This window comes from Anomalospiza imberbis, chromosome 3 (assembly GCF_031753505.1).
Source record: "Anomalospiza imberbis isolate Cuckoo-Finch-1a 21T00152 chromosome 3, ASM3175350v1, whole genome shotgun sequence".
In the NCBI taxonomy this organism is placed as follows: domain Eukaryota; kingdom Metazoa; phylum Chordata; class Aves; order Passeriformes; family Viduidae; genus Anomalospiza; species Anomalospiza imberbis.
In genome coordinates this window covers 62,205,376-62,222,767 of record NC_089683.1, presented here as the reverse complement: position 1 = coordinate 62,222,767, position 17,392 = coordinate 62,205,376, and the positions used below count along the sequence as shown (strand labels likewise).

General features: G+C 40.0%; 1 protein-coding gene across 3 annotated transcripts in view; it reads left to right on the top strand.

The window, feature by feature from the left end:
• Nucleotides 1-17,392, top strand: part of AIG1 (androgen induced 1) — a 123,657-nt gene that overhangs the window by 98,740 nt on the left and 7,525 nt on the right. The window contains exon 4 of one of the 3 annotated variants that reach the window (XM_068184743.1): nt 11,439-11,554. The exons of the other annotated variants lie outside the window; for them this stretch is intronic. Within the exon in view, the coding sequence (XP_068040844.1) occupies nt 11,439-11,554 (116 nt within the window). The remainder of the gene's footprint in view (nt 1-11,438; nt 11,555-17,392) is intronic. 3 annotated transcript variants of the gene reach the window in all.

Sequence of the window (17,392 nt, the reverse complement as noted above, 5' to 3'; positions counted from 1 at the left end):
TTCAGACCAGCTGGAGCATACATGAGAGGACTTCACAGAAGACTGATAGCACAGCTTTATGAGCAGGTGCTGCAAAGGAAGTTCTGTCTGGAATTCCTGTAGCAATAGGGGTATGCAGATAAAATTTATAGTACCAAAAAAATTGCATTATGATACTACAGTTATCACCAAAGTAATGCATTTTTTAGGCCACATTTATCAGCATCATTGGAAGGAAACCAAGGGTTACTTCACTTTACCTACCTTGGACCTCATCTGGGAGGATGGTGCAGAAGTTCTTGAGGACTTTACTTCATGATAGGAGCTGTGATACCAAGCAGAGTAAGAAGTCCTCCTTCCTTCAGCATTCTCCCGAGTACAAGACATGAAACTATTCCCATTGCAGCCCTGCTGTGCACACACTGCTCTCCCAGCAACTGTCCTTACACATGGTGACTGCTGTTGTTCTGCTCCTCTGCTTGCTAGGAAAAATGCTACTATGTGGTAAGAAGAATCACATTTTTTTTCCAGTTCTCCTTCCTTTTTCACATTTAAAATAGAAAAGCCACGCAGGTCACTGACAGCTCAGTGAGATCAGCCTGGCTTGGGACAGAGCTGTAAGTGAGGGAAGCAGAGACAGGCATACCAACATTAAACTGAAGAGAAAAAATCAGGCCAGAGTCTGCAAGAGAACCCAGAGAAGCCCATAGGTTTAATACTATGGATGTCACAGCTCCACTGCAACCTAATAATCTTTGATACTATATATTTTCACTATCAGTGTTCTTTCATGATATTTGTGTATTGCCCATCACTGTAATCCTCAAAAAGGTATTTGACAGCAAGAAAGGCCATTTCCCACTGAAAGGTTTTTTTGTTTTTTCTTATCAAGCTCTGTGTTAAAGCAAGATTACTTATGTTTACAGAGTGCAGATTCAAAAAAAAAATGAAATGTGAAAGATAAACTCTTTACAGCAGTGTTAACATCAGTTTTATTTACATCTTCTATTTTATAGTATTCAGTAAATATGTACAGAATACATTTGCAGATTATGATATCAATGTCCACATTTTCTGAGAAAAAACAGATAAATAGAAATGTGTTCTGTGTAAGGAATGAGGTTGGATTTTGCTCTAAAAGAAGACATCACTTGTAATTTACTGATATTTGACATTATAACAGTATAAGCTTTAGTTACATGATGTATATTGTTTTCAGCTCTCATCTGTTGGCAGGGATGGTTCACAGAAGATATGAATGCCTTAGTGCAGGCATGGGTGAAAGGCAGAGCACCTGTCAGTCTCTGAATATGTTCCTCTTCTCCTGCCCTTCTCCCCAAATGTGTACCTTTTCATGCTTGTCTAAACTGCACTTCAGCCATGCACTGTATTTGGATTTTCGAAAGAAGTGACATTATCAGGATTCATACATATTTAAGAGCAAGGACTAACACTTTCTTACATACTATACTGATTAGCACTGAGATCTTTCTTAGTCCAAGCATTTGTACACATGATTTAATGTGATTCTGTTTGTAAAAAGCATGCCACCCTCTTGAGACCCTTGTATTTATCTGCTTTCAATTACATTTGAAGTATTCTGAAAGTCTCCTATACTAATCCCATCCAAGTTGGAAGCCACATAGCTCATGCATGAGACTGTCAAACATGAGTAGTTGCAGATGTCAGTGCACCAGTGGCAGGAATCCAGGAAGATAGATCAAGGCTTAGTCACTGAAAAATACATGCCAGCACATCTCAGATACATAGCATTGTAGCACCTCATGAGGAAAACGTGTCATGACAGGAGATCAATAACCTCTTGGAGGCGATCTGTTTTTGAAATATTCTTGATTAATTATGCCAGGGTGTGTTTGGCAACTTAGCCTGATCCAGCCATAACCTAATGCTTTTTGCATGAAGCACTATTGTTACTAGTCTCATAAGTTAAATCTGATGGTTCAAGTTGGGTTTTAAAGGGTCAGGCTATAGATTTTGTAATGTCTTTGTGCCCGACATTGCTGTCTTTACTATGGTGTGTAGGCTTTTACTATCGATCAAAATAATAGGTGTTTTAAGATTAACAATAGCATTTACAACTAATTGCATTTGAAGCAAAATGACTCTCCTAAATAAAGCGTCATACTGTGGGTAAAACAAGTAGGGAATGTCAGTGTGTTTTCATGGCAGGTGTTCATTCAGGATGTTCCCCAGGCTTGTTTGCTCATGTGCCTTCATTGCAGAGGAGAAGCAGCTCTAGGAGACCCACAAGCAGGGCTGCCTGCATCTCTGTCCTTCCCCTGCCTTCCTGCACAAACTCATTCTTGCCCTCAGTAAGTTTTTCAACCATACCAACTACTCCATCTACCTTTCAACCAACCCAGCCCACGCCTCTTGGCTTCCCTACGCCCCCACCACGTACCCCCTCTTCCCTGCACCTCAACACATGCTAGTGCCTTAGTCAGTCCTGGTCTTAGCAATCTAGTGATGCCACTAATCCCAGCCTTGGCCTTCTGCATCTTGAGCACAGAGTGTGAGACCAGCAGCTGCCTTGGTGCCTGGCCATGGCTTTTCACTGTCTGTTGGGTGACTTGGCAGTAGCTGCTCATGTGCAGCTGCTGCCACACAGCTTCGCCCTGCGCTCTTGCCTGTTGCACAGGCATGCTCCTCTGCCTTGCAGTGGAGTATGTGCTGTTTAGAAGACGCAGGGCAATGCATATCCAGTAAAACTGGACAGATAGACAGAGTGTTGGGTGCAGCAGTAAGACTGTTCTCACCTTAGTCTGCCACTGCTCTCTGTTATACAGCAAAAAAGCTTAGGAGGTCATGTCCTCTAGAGCTGTTGGTTAAAGGAGTTTACATGTACAGTGTAAAGAAATAATGAAATAAAGATAATAACAGTATCTGTGAGATAAATTGTTTGAACCACATTGCAGATAGTTGCAATCACCATGTGATAGACCAAAGTTTGACCTTTGGCTACCTCACCTACACAACACCCAATAAATCCAGTCCCTCAGTAACCACTTTCAAGGTTTTAGATTTCCGAATAGCATCAAAGAGTCACCACTTGAAAAAGAAACCGAGAAATAATGTTTTTTATTTATTTTCCCAAATGTGAAATTTCTTTCCCCAAATATACTGGCCCAAAGCCCAGGACAAGCAATATTTGATCCTGGACCAGTGACAGATTCAGAGTCCAATGTTTTCAGGTTGGAAAAAGGATACTTTGGCTATCATGAAGCCAAAAACATCCCTCTGTGAAAGCCTTAGTACTAGTCCTGGGAGATTGCCAGATGTTGGAATTTAATATAGAATGTTTTATGTACTGATAAACTTTTCAAGTTAGTTAAAGAGATGTAGAAAACATATTGATAGGAATTATTTTCTGCCTTCTGAGGCCTTTGAGTATGGAAAGAGTTCACTTTTCAGGGAGAGGAATACTGTTTTCCATATGAGTAATCTCATTTTAACCATTGGTAAAATACATCTTCAAGCTCTCTTTAGTGATTTTTTTTGCTATGAATTCATGAGGCTCAATGACTTTACAAGCACTTTTTCATCATGACCTGCAAAAACAGTCAAATATTCATTCATGCAAATTAAATCTTGGTAAGCCATGTAAAAGTCTCTCTGTGTGTGTGTATAAACATTGATTTTAAAGATAATTTAAAGAGGCAACAATATATTTCTTTGCCTAGATAAACCTTTTTGCAAATAATAGCTTGAGAAATTCTAGGGCAGGTGGTTCAACTGGCAAATAAACTGAGAAAAATATGTAGAAAAATGACTTTGCATAACACTGAGATTAATGAGTGCTCCTTGCACAGGATATATCTGTGTGTATATTCCAATTTGTTAGTAGCATGCTTTTTCTAAGGATTTCATAGCAAAAATAAGAACTTGTGGTTCAAAGTAAATTAGGGTCTGGAGGGTTTGCTCAGCTGTGGCTGAATGCACAGAACCAGGACTTTGTTGAATGTCTTGTATTTTAAAAGTATGCTAAGGGTCAAGCAGTGCCTGCTGGCAGGAGCAGACTGGGGAGTATGGACATGGCACAGAATGAACAAGAAAGCCTGGCTAAAGGATCCCAGCAAAAGGAGAGAGTTGATTTATATGACATTGCACTTGGCATGTGTTTAATGATATCTGCATACATGAAAAGCATTAAAAGTAGTTACGTTGAACTAAACAATGTTAAGGAAAATTAAACACATAGCAATGCTGTTCCATTTGGCAACATGGCACTAGTTTTACACAGTTTTGCTGTACTGTGTGTACCATGTCTGGTCCCTACCCTCATCTTGTTTCAATTTGAAGTGACCAAGAATTTGTGTGCCATGTTAAGATATTAAGGATGGGACCTGCAAGAAAACAGTTTGGGGCAGCAGGAGCTGAGATGGAAGAGAGACACACACTCAGAGGGGGGCAATTGAAGAAGCCTCCAAAAGTAGAGGGTAACTAGGACAGGGGGTCAATCAGGGTAACAACTAATATATGTTGAAAGGGCCAAGATGTCTCAGAGCTGTAAACTTGAAAGATTAGATTGGCTTTCATACCAAATTTTTTGTTATTTCTCTATACATGTTTGCTCATCTTAGGCTAACACCCAAGAATGGAACTGAGGAATATGATGTGGTTCCTCATTCCTCCTTAGCTACCCTATGTGACCTTGAATGAGGCATGCCATCTCCATCTTGCCCTTCTTCAAAATGAGGATAGGATATCCTGCTCCTACAGATCAGGGCTGCCGTGCGGGTATGTTTAGTAACGCTTTTGAGGGGCTGAAGTGCTTTAGTGATTGGCACTGTGGAAATTCTATAGATAAACACCTATATATATATAACCTCCCTGACACTAGTACAGTCATAGGGTGAGATCAGATTGACACTGCTATTTCAGTATATAGTATATACAGCATGTGTCTGAAGAAACAAGAGCAAAGCTGTCAACATCAGGTATGCTTGGATAAAGTGACACAAATCCTCTTAAGTCAGGAGTGCCATGTCCACTGTGTTTTTCTACAGAAAAAAGGAAAAGAGGGAATAACATTAAAGAGGAAGTATTAACTTTGTTTTCAAAGAACTCCACACTCTCATATTGATTGAAAATTATTATCTTTGGCTCTTGTGTGTTTTGTGGCATTATAAGGTTTTGGTCTTTGTTTAGATCATATAATACTTCTTCCTCACTCCAACTTACCATAACAATTAGTGAGCCGTCTGTGGCTGCCTTGGAGTACATCCTGTGCACCAGCATGTCTCATTTAATAGTCATAATTTCTCATTTGTAAGAGGAAAAGTGCTACCAGCACTTTCAGTCTCATAAGGGCTCAGACTCACTCAAAGATTCCAATTTATTATGCACCTAGCTCTGACATCCTGCTGCTCTCTTTATGGATTAGGCTGCCTTGGTAGAAGGCATCATCCTTCAGACAACACATAAATACTCTTTTGCCAGCTGTTCCTTTCTCAGAAGTTTCTCAAGGAGTAAATCATAACCATGCCCCTATTTTACTAGTTCCTGATCTGGTTTTCCATGGTACTCTGCTAGGAGCATGAGAAAAATTAGTTTTATTGCTACTGTTACTCTACAAATGGCACTGACTACAGCTGTAGGTATTTTTAGGTCTATTAGTATTGGTTTCCAGGATGAACACACTAGTAGTGGTTTTAAATTTAGAGGAATAGGAGTAGGTCAGTTTGCTGCTGGTTTCTGTGAAACCTTTTTCTCAAGATGCTGCAGAAACCCCTGAGAGGGAAGAAATAGTGGCAGACAGACTGTTTCACTCATTCTGACATGGAGCAGCTGTTTAATATCATAATCTTGTTGTGAGTTCACAAGAAAAAGGGGAAGAGTAACATCCTGCTGATGGAAGCTATATTTTATAGGCAAATTTTAAAAGAAAGCAGAGGCAGCCAGAAAACAGCAATTTGCACGGAAGAGTGCAAAGAAGGGGAGCACTGCCAAATTTACACCAACTTAAGTCTCATGCACAATGGCAGTGTGCTGCAGGGTAGTTTCCCTAGCAGATGTTGAAATAGCTGCCGTTCCCAGGGCAGAGGCTTTGATGTAAACACAGCTTTGGGTGGCAGATGTAGCCCTCCAGGTTCTGGGCTGTACGAGTTCTGTGGGTGAAAACCTATCTGCAGCCTCCATGTTGCAGGCACACCAGCACTCCCAGGAGGCTCCCAGTCCATCAGTTAAAATGTTGGTGGATGTCAAAACTGCAAGGCTTCCTTTCTTGTCACTGGAGTTTTGCTCTTTAGAACATGGGCTGAATGTCATGATATAGGCCTCAGAGGCACACGGTATTTCCACTAAGCTAAAATGTCCTATACCTTGTAGTTTCCAGTCTGATCAAATTGACTAACAAGTCACAGTCTGTTGGTTGAAGTGAATTGTAATCACAATTTTTGTGATCCTCAGTTTAACCATTCCTGCAGAACTTCTGCGAGCTACCTGGGCATCTGAGATGCCTCTGTAGACTGAGCTCCTTGTCATAAAGGTAGTTCTGGACAGTCACTCCAGATCAGGAGGATGACTTGGGAAGGCATCACTACCATGTTTATGCTGATGATACAATACATAAAGCAGTCAATTTAGCACCTTTTGAGAAGTTTTAAGATTCCATTTAAAACACAGTTAAGGGAGAGAGAAAAGGCCAAGTCAGGTACTGTTGAAACCAGTGTTAAAAAAAGCAGCACTTACTGCTTGGAAGATAAAATATATAATCAGGCTTTCAAGAATGAGCACTTAATTGCCTAAAGACTGTTACAGAACTCATTGTTAATGTACCTAATTTGCATAAAATATTTTTTTCCAAGTAACTGTTGCAGAACACACCTACAATGGGGAATCACAGTCCTCCATCAAAGCTCAGCTTCCCAAGCCAGCACTACAGTTGTGGTACATTCTTGTTATGTGATTTTCTGGTCTCAAATGTCATTAGGCACATATATACCATGTGGGGGGTGGTACATATTTTTGTAATATCTTTTAATTAAGAGTTATTAATGAGCAGAGTTTCTCTCAGGAAGCCATGACAGTGGCTCTAGGACTTATTCCACCTGCAAGATCCCAGGATGGCTTTCTTTATAGTGTGTGCTAATTCAGCTTCACTCAGAGGTTGCTTCTTTGGAGTTAGTCTCCAGAGTGTCTTGTGGATCAGATACTCCATATGATAACCTTCCTGCACATTTCATCCAGGCTCTGTGCATTGTGCTGGTTTCTCTGGTTTTTAGCAGTTGGAGATTTGGCAAGCCACATTTCTTCACCACTTGTAGGTGATGGGTCCTTGGACAGACACAGAATAAGAGGAAGTTGCAGCTTTTTATTCTGCTGAGACCAGCACTTCCTAGCAAAAAGATTTATCAAAGCTGCCTTTCCAGCAGCAGGGGCAGGCAGTGAGGGGCCTGAGCAAGACAGTGCTGGGGCTGGGTAAAGGGGGCTTATGGTCAGCTCTTCAGCCCACAAACTGGTCTTGGCAGATGGATAGTTCAGAGAGGGGTAAGTAATGGGTCTGAGGGCTGCTGTCTTGGCACGCCAGAGAAAACAAGGTTTTGTGGCTGTGTTATTATAGGACACAAGAAAGCACAACGCAAGGTGTTGCTATCATCATGATAAAGAGACTACTTTATTTTTTTGATTCTAACATTTATAGTTTTCCAAAAGTAACAGTACATTAGAAGGTGAACTTACCACCTCTCCAACAACACTTGTCAAACTACCAGTCCATCAAATTTCTCCTCCTCTATAAAAAAATACAAAACAATAAGTTATTTACAAAAAGTTGTGTGAGAAAGTTTACTACAAGAATGTAAACTCAAAAAACTTTTAAAAATCTTAAAAAATCAAAGTAACATGGCTGTGAGGACACCTTGCAGATAGCACCACAGTCACAGGTGGAGAAGCTGACAGGGTGAATTTTGTTGCAAGTAGATGCAGTTACTGAGCCCTGAAAAAGTTCAGTCTAAGAGCTCCTGCTAACGATACAGGTTTTGATATCTCCCCCACTGCTGCTTGGGGCAAGCTGGGGGCTGGGGACTACCCTAAGCCTGCAGTCACGACGGGGAACATGTGAAGAAATGGCTGCCTTCCTGGGACAGTGGGAATGGTGCTCCCTGGTGTGGCCACAACAGTGCTCAGCACAAGTCTCTTGTGTCAGCACAGTCACACAGGCAAAACTATCTCACAGGGGCAGCTGGTCTCAGTGGAGGAGAATAGGATGTCCAGATAAAAATGCAGTTTTGCTTGTAACTACTTAGTCCATATTAAAAGTGCCTTATCAATATAGCATTAATTAGTAGTGCAAGCATAGTTTACTACTATTATATTATACTAGTCATTATACTCTAATTATATATTTGTTCTTTTCTTAAAAACTTCTAATGGTGCAAAATGGCAACTACTGGAAAACTGTTAGAGCAGCTAATCATCCTTACTGTTTAAACTTCCTTGTTGTTTGAACTTCTTTATTCCTCAGTCTTCTCTGAAGTAAGCAAGCCCCAGGAGATACTTTGGCAAACAAGGTGAGAAATGTGGTTTTGTCCCCCCGCGTGCCAGTAAGTAAAAGGGATCAGTCCCAGAGGTACCAGTTGGGTACGTTTGATCGGCACAGCGTGATCTTTAGGCAGGTCAGGGAAATATCAGTGCTATTTTCTCTCTAAGCCTCAGATTCCCACTGGCCTGTTTCTTCAGAAATCAGATGGCAAAAACATTAGAAGATATGAAATTTTAGGCCCCCTGCAGAATACCCAGCCCTGATGGATCCCACTGCAAGCACATTTGACCCCTGATCATCTTCACTGTGCTTCATTCTAGAGTTTTAATTGACACAGTTAGATAGAAGGTATCCCAGACTACGGAATTTCATGGTTTTTAAATCAGGATTTTTGGAGGAGCTGAAATGTAGAGAAAGGAAATTTTATCTTGGTTGTGGTTTGCTAAAGGATCTGAAGCAGCTTTTTAGAGTGGCAGTTTCACAAAAGCATTTTAAACCAAAGTTCATACTCCAAATTTGTAATACTGCAGTGTTTGTATGTAGCATTGACATTCATTCTAACAGACTGAGATTAAAGTTACATAGCGCTGATTTTCTCCTTAGACTTTGAACTCCACTGTACTTTTAACAGGATTTTGTACACAAAGTTTTTAGTGGCACAGTTTATTATCTGCTTTTCCCTCCACCCTTACCTTTAGAAGAGAGCAGAAGTGAGAATTTAGGAAAACAATAATCTATTTTATTATATAACCACTAGAATTGGGAAGAGGGAAAGGAGAAGAGTATTTGAGATTAAGGCTTGATTGCTGAAATTATTTTAACTACTTTTTAATTGGCAAGCTGTTGAGTTGTTATCATCAATGAGGAACTCATCAACAAGCAGTATCAAAAGCAGTAAACATTTACATGGAGAAACCGAGCTCACTAGCTCTGTAACAATCATCCATAGAGTGTAGAGTTAAAACTAAGAGACAGGATTACAAGAATACATTGTACAAGGAGTATCAAGGGTGGAGTTTGGTCTTAATAGCTGTTGTTTTCTTCTGTTTTTTTTCTCTGAATAAGTTATGGGGGCAGGGCAGGAGACATCTGCACAGCCTCCAGCTGCTCTGCTTTGGAGGCTCTGCAGAGTGAGGCACTGATCTCTCTCTTCCTGGAGACCTTTTCTGTACAGACACAAGATGTGCAGGTGAATCTCCAGGGCTTGCTTTGGTTTCATTCCCTGATCATGGATTCTGAAGGTCGTCTGCAGCTCATAGACTCTAATCTAATGGTGGGCACCTTTATAGAAGACCACACTATAAAACTATAAAACATCTCTGCATTCCCTTGATGCTGATTTGTACTGTTTAAAGGGATGAGGATGGAACAAGTTGTTAAAAGATGAAGAAATTGAAAGCTCCCCTAACTGCTGTATTATCCACGTGACATTCTCCAAATGCTAGTCATTAATTACCAATGCCTTGAAAATCAGAGCAGATATCCAATTCAATTATGTTACATCTCTCACCGGGAGCATTTCCATTATCTTACCATTTTCTGTTCAAACCATTCTTCTTTGCAGTTTTTAAAGGCTTAGACCCCACTGTGTTTCTTCTCAGTTGAACCTGTAATCCACACAAAGATATTTCTACTCCATGCTTCTCCTATCTGCATGCAGGTGAACATCAGTGTGGGTTTACATTGTAATTATTGTAAACTTAGAAATCTGACCCTCCAGCATCTCCAGAACTACATGATGGCAGAATGTGGCCAGTGTATGCCATAACTTTCCTTTCCAGTTGGTGATCAAGTACCTGGGGAAGGACTGAACCTGCATTAGGACTTAGGCTGCCTTTGAAATCCTTACACCTCCAGGCCTTCTTGTGGAGAGGGCAGAAGAGTTCACAGTCAGTCTTACCAAGCCCTAGAGCCAAGCTCTCAATTGAAGTAATTCCCTTTAGATGCCAGCAAAAAAATTGGCCCCATGGAGGCAAGGCAGGGTACGTTTCTGAAGTCACCACTAATGCGGGTCTTAAGTGAGCTGTATATTCAGAAATTATGGGGTTTATTTCCTGGCACATTTGTTCTTTGCTTATGTATATTTTCATGCCTGCCAGACTCCAGAATGTAGGCATTGAGTGTTGGGGGCAGGCTGGATGCAGTTTTTCATGCTGCTGACATTAATTGGATGAACAGGCCTTCTCAGAAGGGGCAGTGTAGGAAATGTGTATGGGAAAATAACAAAATAAGGAGTTTCACAGCTAAATAAAGACAAGTGGCTGAAAATGGTTTTTACAGCTTTGGCTTTCATATGATTCATTTGGGAATCTAAAACTATTTTGTGCAACTAAAAAATTAAGATCCACAACACCTTTCTGAATATAATTGCTTCTGTCTTGCAGATGGAGGAACAGAGGTATTGAAGCTATCATTTGAAAATGTGTCCCCTGTTTTCAAGTCCCCAGATTGAGATACATTTAAACCTAATTCTCAGAAGCCTTAAATACCTCCATTTATATTCATTCACTTGGCACTGTTTGTACTTAGTCTCTGACAACCAGATGCATTCCCTTCCAACTAGAATGGTCAAAATAACTGAACTGACATGGCAGAGATCACAGAGTAACTGCAGGGCCAGACTGGGGTTCGGACCTGTGTCCCTTCATGACACATTTCCTTTTTATTCACTGAGTATCTGCCTTGGATTCCTGAACAAAAGCACATTCTGGTTACTCAGTTTTCCTCTGCTCTCTTAAACAATTGGACATTATAGAGATATTACTGGTCAGATTATTGATCAATTTTATTGTTACTTTACTTTGTCTTTCTAACCATCAAGAATTGTCTTCAGGTGTCTGTGATTTAAGTTTCTTATTGTAGAATTGAAAATATAAAGAACCATAAATTAAATGAAAATATAAAGAACCATTTATATCGCCTGCTTTTCTCCATTATTTTGTTTTTTTTTTTCCAGCACACAACAGTTTTGCCCTTTGTATTAATCGAGATGAGAACAACGCATCATCAGTATCCCAGCAGGAGCTGTGGACTGGCTGCAGTGTGCACCTTCGCTGTTGGCTATATTTTATGGTAAGGGCTGTGCATGCTGTGTTTTCACATTGTATTGGGGGTTTTGTACTGCTAAATTTGGGCACATATTTCATTATGGATATAATCGCTAACAGATTCACGCTGCATGCCTCGTTTGGTCCAAGACCTGGGCTTTGTCTGGTTTCCCCAGATGCTTATATTTTTAGAAAGTATATGCCAAACCTCACACAACAGGAATTTGTTGAACAATCCCATGTAAGCAGTGGTCTTTCCAAGGGTACATTTTTCAACCTTTTTTCAAGCTAAATGTTTTTCTTGGACCTTAGTTTTATTGCTTGGGGTTTTTGTTCTATCAAATAAAATTGAGACTAGGCAAATGATTTCCTGCATCAGTATTTAAGCAGCAGCAGAAAAGATAAAGGACAGTCTTTTTTCTTTACTGGTTCATAAATTCTTTCTGTAAAATTGATTACAGAATAAGTCAGTAATCCAAACGCTCTAAAGTTTGTTTTAAGAAATGCAAATGTTGGTGAGAAATTAAAATAAAACAGAAATAATCTTTCTTATACAACATTAATATAAGTCTTTGGGCAGTTTCTAATCAAGCACCTGATTTACAAGACAGAGTTAATATACTTTGGTCATCCTAGTATTTGTTTTTCACTAAAACTTTGTTTTATTTATATTTCTCTTTTGATGCCATCCATCCTTTATCCTCTCTGCATTTCATGACCCCCATTTCATAGTCTTTCCTTTTACTTCACAACATCCTTCTCTCAGCTAAGAAGGTATTTTCCAAAATTTCCACCAACCAAAAGAGATAAAACTAATGTGAGAGTAACATGGTCTCAAGGCAGTACTATCACAACTGCTTCAACTATGCAAAATTGTCCCTTTGATCCAGTGAAAGACAGGTCATAATTCATGCATATCCACACACACTTAGTGATCATAAAATGCTATGACTGCAGCTGAAGTGCGATGTTGTGTCCCAGGACAACAGACACATTCTGCCATTTGCTTTTATAAACATACATACCCTTCTTAAAAAAGAATAATATTTGTAATTGTAAAATAAGGGCAGCCGCATGCAGAAAGGCATATGATTATTCCTTCAGGAAAAAGTATTATGTTCTTAACCCATATATAGTAATGCTTAACTGTGATAGTTCTTGAGCTTCCTCTAATGGTGCCTGGAGACAGATTGGCAGGTACCTATGGCTTGACCTCCTCTGGCAACTCCTGTTTTCTAAAATCATCTAAGTAGACACATGTAATAGTATTTAATAAGAATTTAAAATTGAAACAATCCAGTTTTACAAGTGAAACAAAACCAGATGTGTCTTAAAATCTTATCTGTTACAGCATCAGTGTGATGCACATCTAGTTAGATCCTACCTACTGCAGTGCATCTGTATCCTGCAGCTACAAGGTTAAAGAAAATCGTAGGACAAGTAAAGCAGGAGAAGCAGATTCTGCATTAATAATTATTGCATTAATAATTACCTAGGCACAGACTATGGTCATCTCCCTCTGCTTTTGCTGTTTATTGGTTTTGCCTACACGTATATTATTTCCAAAACAGGGCTACTCTCAAGTGATTTGCCTTCTTCCAAGTTGTGATTTCTCTTTAAATGAGATGAGACAATCTTAAAAGTTCATCCTGCTAAATTATGCACATAAAACCCATTTCTCCTTCTGCTGTTATGGAAGGAGGCCTTTGCAGGTTAGTGGAGGCAGACAAAAGCTACACTGTGCCATCACTTGCAAGTTCTGCATGTCTTCAGCCGGCAGGTGCTATTGAAGACTCTATCCAAGATGTGCTTGAGGCTGCAAGCCAAATCTTGGTCCCATTACATCAATATGATATATCAAATTCACAGGTTGGAAAAATCTACCAGAAAGTATGAAAAGTGAGGCATTTGTCATCCCTCTCATTCAGGGTGTGCCTTCCTTTCACAGCTGAAATCCACTGTCTTCCTGTTGCCAAGTGACCACATAGCAGTAGAGACCTTAATCACTCAGAGGGCCTGGAATTGCTGAATTTGGATTTGTTGTCCTTGTTGGCAGCACCCTCAAGGTTAGCACAGTGTATTAAAATGAGACTATACCTGCAAATGACCTAGTTCCATACAGCCTGGTAGAACTTCCATCCTTTGTACCTAATGATGGGTTAATGATGGGTCCCATTCTGAGGTTTAGTTTGTGATTTATGTATTTTTAACTAGATTTTAGGGATCTGCCACTTGAGAATTTGTTCTTTTGCCTATTCCATTTTTCCCTCAGCAGAAGTGTTTTTACTGCAACTCTCAGAATAAAGTGAAGACAGTTGCTAATAAGATGTTCTCTATGTTTTGTTCTTGAATTTTGAATTCTCTTCCCATCTCAACTGAAACTTTCTTACCATCCTACATGTTTTATGTATGGTGTTACACTTTTTCCAGGAAAGGAACATAAAGGAGGATGTTGTTTAGGTTTGATTCTGTGAATGCTTTTTTCAACTCCAAGTAGAGGAAAGCTTGTTTTATTTTGTCTGACTGAATCTGTCATGTATGAAAGAGGTGGTAGAATAGCAGGTGCTTTTTAATGTATAATTGGTAAATATGAAATCTGGCAAACAATTCTGAATAGCATCACTGAAATTGGAAGAACATAGCTAAACAACTTGATATCTCCTGAGCATGATTCAGAGACTTGTTTTCTGAGAAACATCCTTTCTTGAAGAGTAAGAGCTTTTTCTGGTTTTTTTTTTCTATTTTTTTTTTGCATTCTCTCCGTTCAGTCAAAGAGTTTATGAGTAGGCACGCTTAGCTCATGCACTCTCTGTGAGAGGGAGCTCGCAAGGAACTGTGCCCGGGCAGAGCATCCACAGACTTGCATTGCATGTTGCAGACCATACATGGACTTTCAGGATCAAGGCCATGGGATAAGATGGGAAAAGCCTATTGGCTTTATTTAGGATGGCTTGAAAAGGTCACAGTTTGTATTGAATTGTTATATCTAGACAGTGCTAAGAAAACCAGACCATTTGCCAGTACTACCAGAAAATTCTGCCAATGAGTGTTTGGAGTTAGTTGTCAAGGAACAGAAAAGAGCCAGAAATGTGTTGCTCCTTGTAACAAGAATGACCTCATGGTAACTAATATCAGAGCCTAATATGTCCCTAAAATAAACTGAGACAAATACGTTTATTTTAAATGGTTTTCTTTTTCCCTCTACTTTTGAGCACTTCAGGATGCCAAAAAAACAGACCCTAAGAATCTGACTCCACTGCTGTAGTCGTGCTGGACTGCATGTTTGGGAGCAAAAGACTTAATCTGCTCTCTTATAGCTATCTCGAATGCACTAGGAGCTGCCTCCACATGTGCCAAGCTTGGACTTGATTCATTCTTTCATTCTTTTATAAATCTATTTAAAGAGCTTTTAAACTTTGATTTGAAAATAAAGTTTCTCTTGAAGTGACTTTAGGAGAGTTCCTTAGAGTCGCTGAGGGAGAGCATTTAGATGCGGTAATTTGCTGAATTCTTCTTGAACAAATTTAAGAAAGGAATGTACACTGAGGATTTGGAATGAATTTGAGATTGATTCTATCAGGGTTGCTGTAGGATTTCCACTAGCGATTCTCCATAGAAGGAGCAGAAAGAGCAGATGTTGGCACAGACTGCTAGGACAAACCTTGACATTCAGTAGAGAGGGGTGGTGGGTTAGAGTGTGAAGCTTGGTGAGAATTGACAGTCATGTTGATAAAGGAGGACAGGATTGAGAAACCAGAAGGATTTTTGAGGTTGGTGGTGCCAATGGAGCGGGAGAGACACAACATGGCTTTACTAGGCTGTGCTGAGGGTTTGTATGCAGGAAGGGTGTCAGGCATGCTTTTGGAAGTGAGCACTGGGGATAAAAGTTCAATAAAGATCAGAGGAGTCCGTGGTTAGAGACAAAAACCCCCAAAAATGTCCTGGGGGCAAGTAAAAGAAATCAACTAAAATCATCTCATAAAATGAGAAGTGGATAAGGAAACATGCAGCTTCAAAGCTGAAATCCTGAAAGTAAGTGGGGAATGATGGGAGAAGGAGAGAGAAACAGACTTTGAAATCAGAGTGGAAGGCTGATGTAGAAGTGGATGATAGATGAGACAATGCAGAGTAGGAGAAGAGAGGTGGAGCTGGAGCTGCCCTGAAGAGGAAAGATTCGGAAGAAACAGAAGCTGCAGAAATAGGCCAGGGGAAGATTAGTGTCCCTTGTACCTGACCTGGAAGGAGGGTGGGAGGGCAGAAGTACCTTCAGCAAGAGAAGGCTGTATGGATCTCCAGCTTGTTAGGTCTGACATAGCCATTTTGAACTGTTGCTTTCTGGCTTGCCTCCACCTCCACATCCTCAAATGTTTCAGTCAAAGCAACAGCACAATCACAGATGACATGCATGGGTAATATGTTCTCACTTCCTTGTGCAGCTCCTTAAAATATAGCTCAAGAAGGCATAGCAACCATTACTATATTTAAAATGAAAAATTATTTTTCAAAATAGATGACTTCCAGAGATGACAGCGCTTTGCAGTGAATCTGCTAAGTTTCTGTCATTGTAGCTACCTATACATAAACACAAATTTCTGCTAAGCTTTGTTCTTCCCAGAGGATGCCAGCACCCTGTCATGCTGAGTACGTTCTAGATGTGGCATTATTTGCAGCTGCAGTTTCTCAGGACTTGTCTGCTTCTGACTGCATAAACCCTCCACACCAGAAGCACAGTCTTGTGACCCACGTATTGTTCTCCACTCAGATGAATGGAGAAGAATCCAGCATTAAGAAAATGGAACAAGAGGGGATGATCACTGCTATTTCCTAAATGATGACTGTTTATTGAACTTACTTTTTAGTCTTTAAAATTCCTAAACTATGTACATTCCTGGTGTAGGTGTATTAGGTCTGGCTGGCTGTTAATATAAGAAGCCCAGCATTTTAATTTAGGTGAGATCTTAAGAAATCTGATTGGATGCAGAACAAACTCTCCTATGTTTTTGGGGGGAGTTATGTGTCTTATATCAATCAGTACTAGAAACCAAAAGTAGAACAAATTTAGTGTGGGTCATTTTGCTCCTGTCCCTGAAAATACAAGATTGGTCCTGCACTACAACCACAAATGTTTTGTTTGTTTTGAATGTCTCAGCTGCTGTAAGCCTGTCACCTCGTTTGGAAGACATTCCACGTTTTAATAGCTCTGGGTAAAGTTATCCCTCTTGGTGGAAAAGGAAGAGAGTGATGCTGGAAAAGATAATTAAATAAAGGCATAGAAAATACCCATGTTCTACTTGCTAAAGAGTAACCACTGGGAACTCATCTACGATTTGCCTGGAACCAAGGATTCAGCCTTCCTTTGTGCCAGTCACTGGAAATATGAAGAGCACTGAAGATCTGGGAGAGGATTTGCTGCTGCAAGAAGTAACCAGAAAGGAACTGCTGTTCATAGATGAGAGTTGTCATGTACCCAGGCTCCAGGCAGAGCTAATGTCAGATGCTTCAGGAGAGCTTAGCAGACCATTATGAAACAACCAGCCTCCAAGGGGGAGTTTTCTTGCAAAGCTTATGTCAAAACATAGGTGCTTAGATCCTTTGGTCTACGTGGTTTATATACGTTGCACTCTTTAAACTTAGGCATACATGTGCGCATTCTTATTGCTTGTACAGTCTCTTGATTTCAGAAGTTTGCTAGAGTTGCATGATAGGCCCTAGAGAAGATGAGTGGACTAAGTAGGCTTCCCGACTTCCATACTTCAAAACTTTTTTGAATATCTATATTTCAATGATGTATCACTGAAAGGTAGGGTAGAGCATTCCAGAGATTAATTAGGTATCATTCAGAAAGATATTTCCATTATCAGAT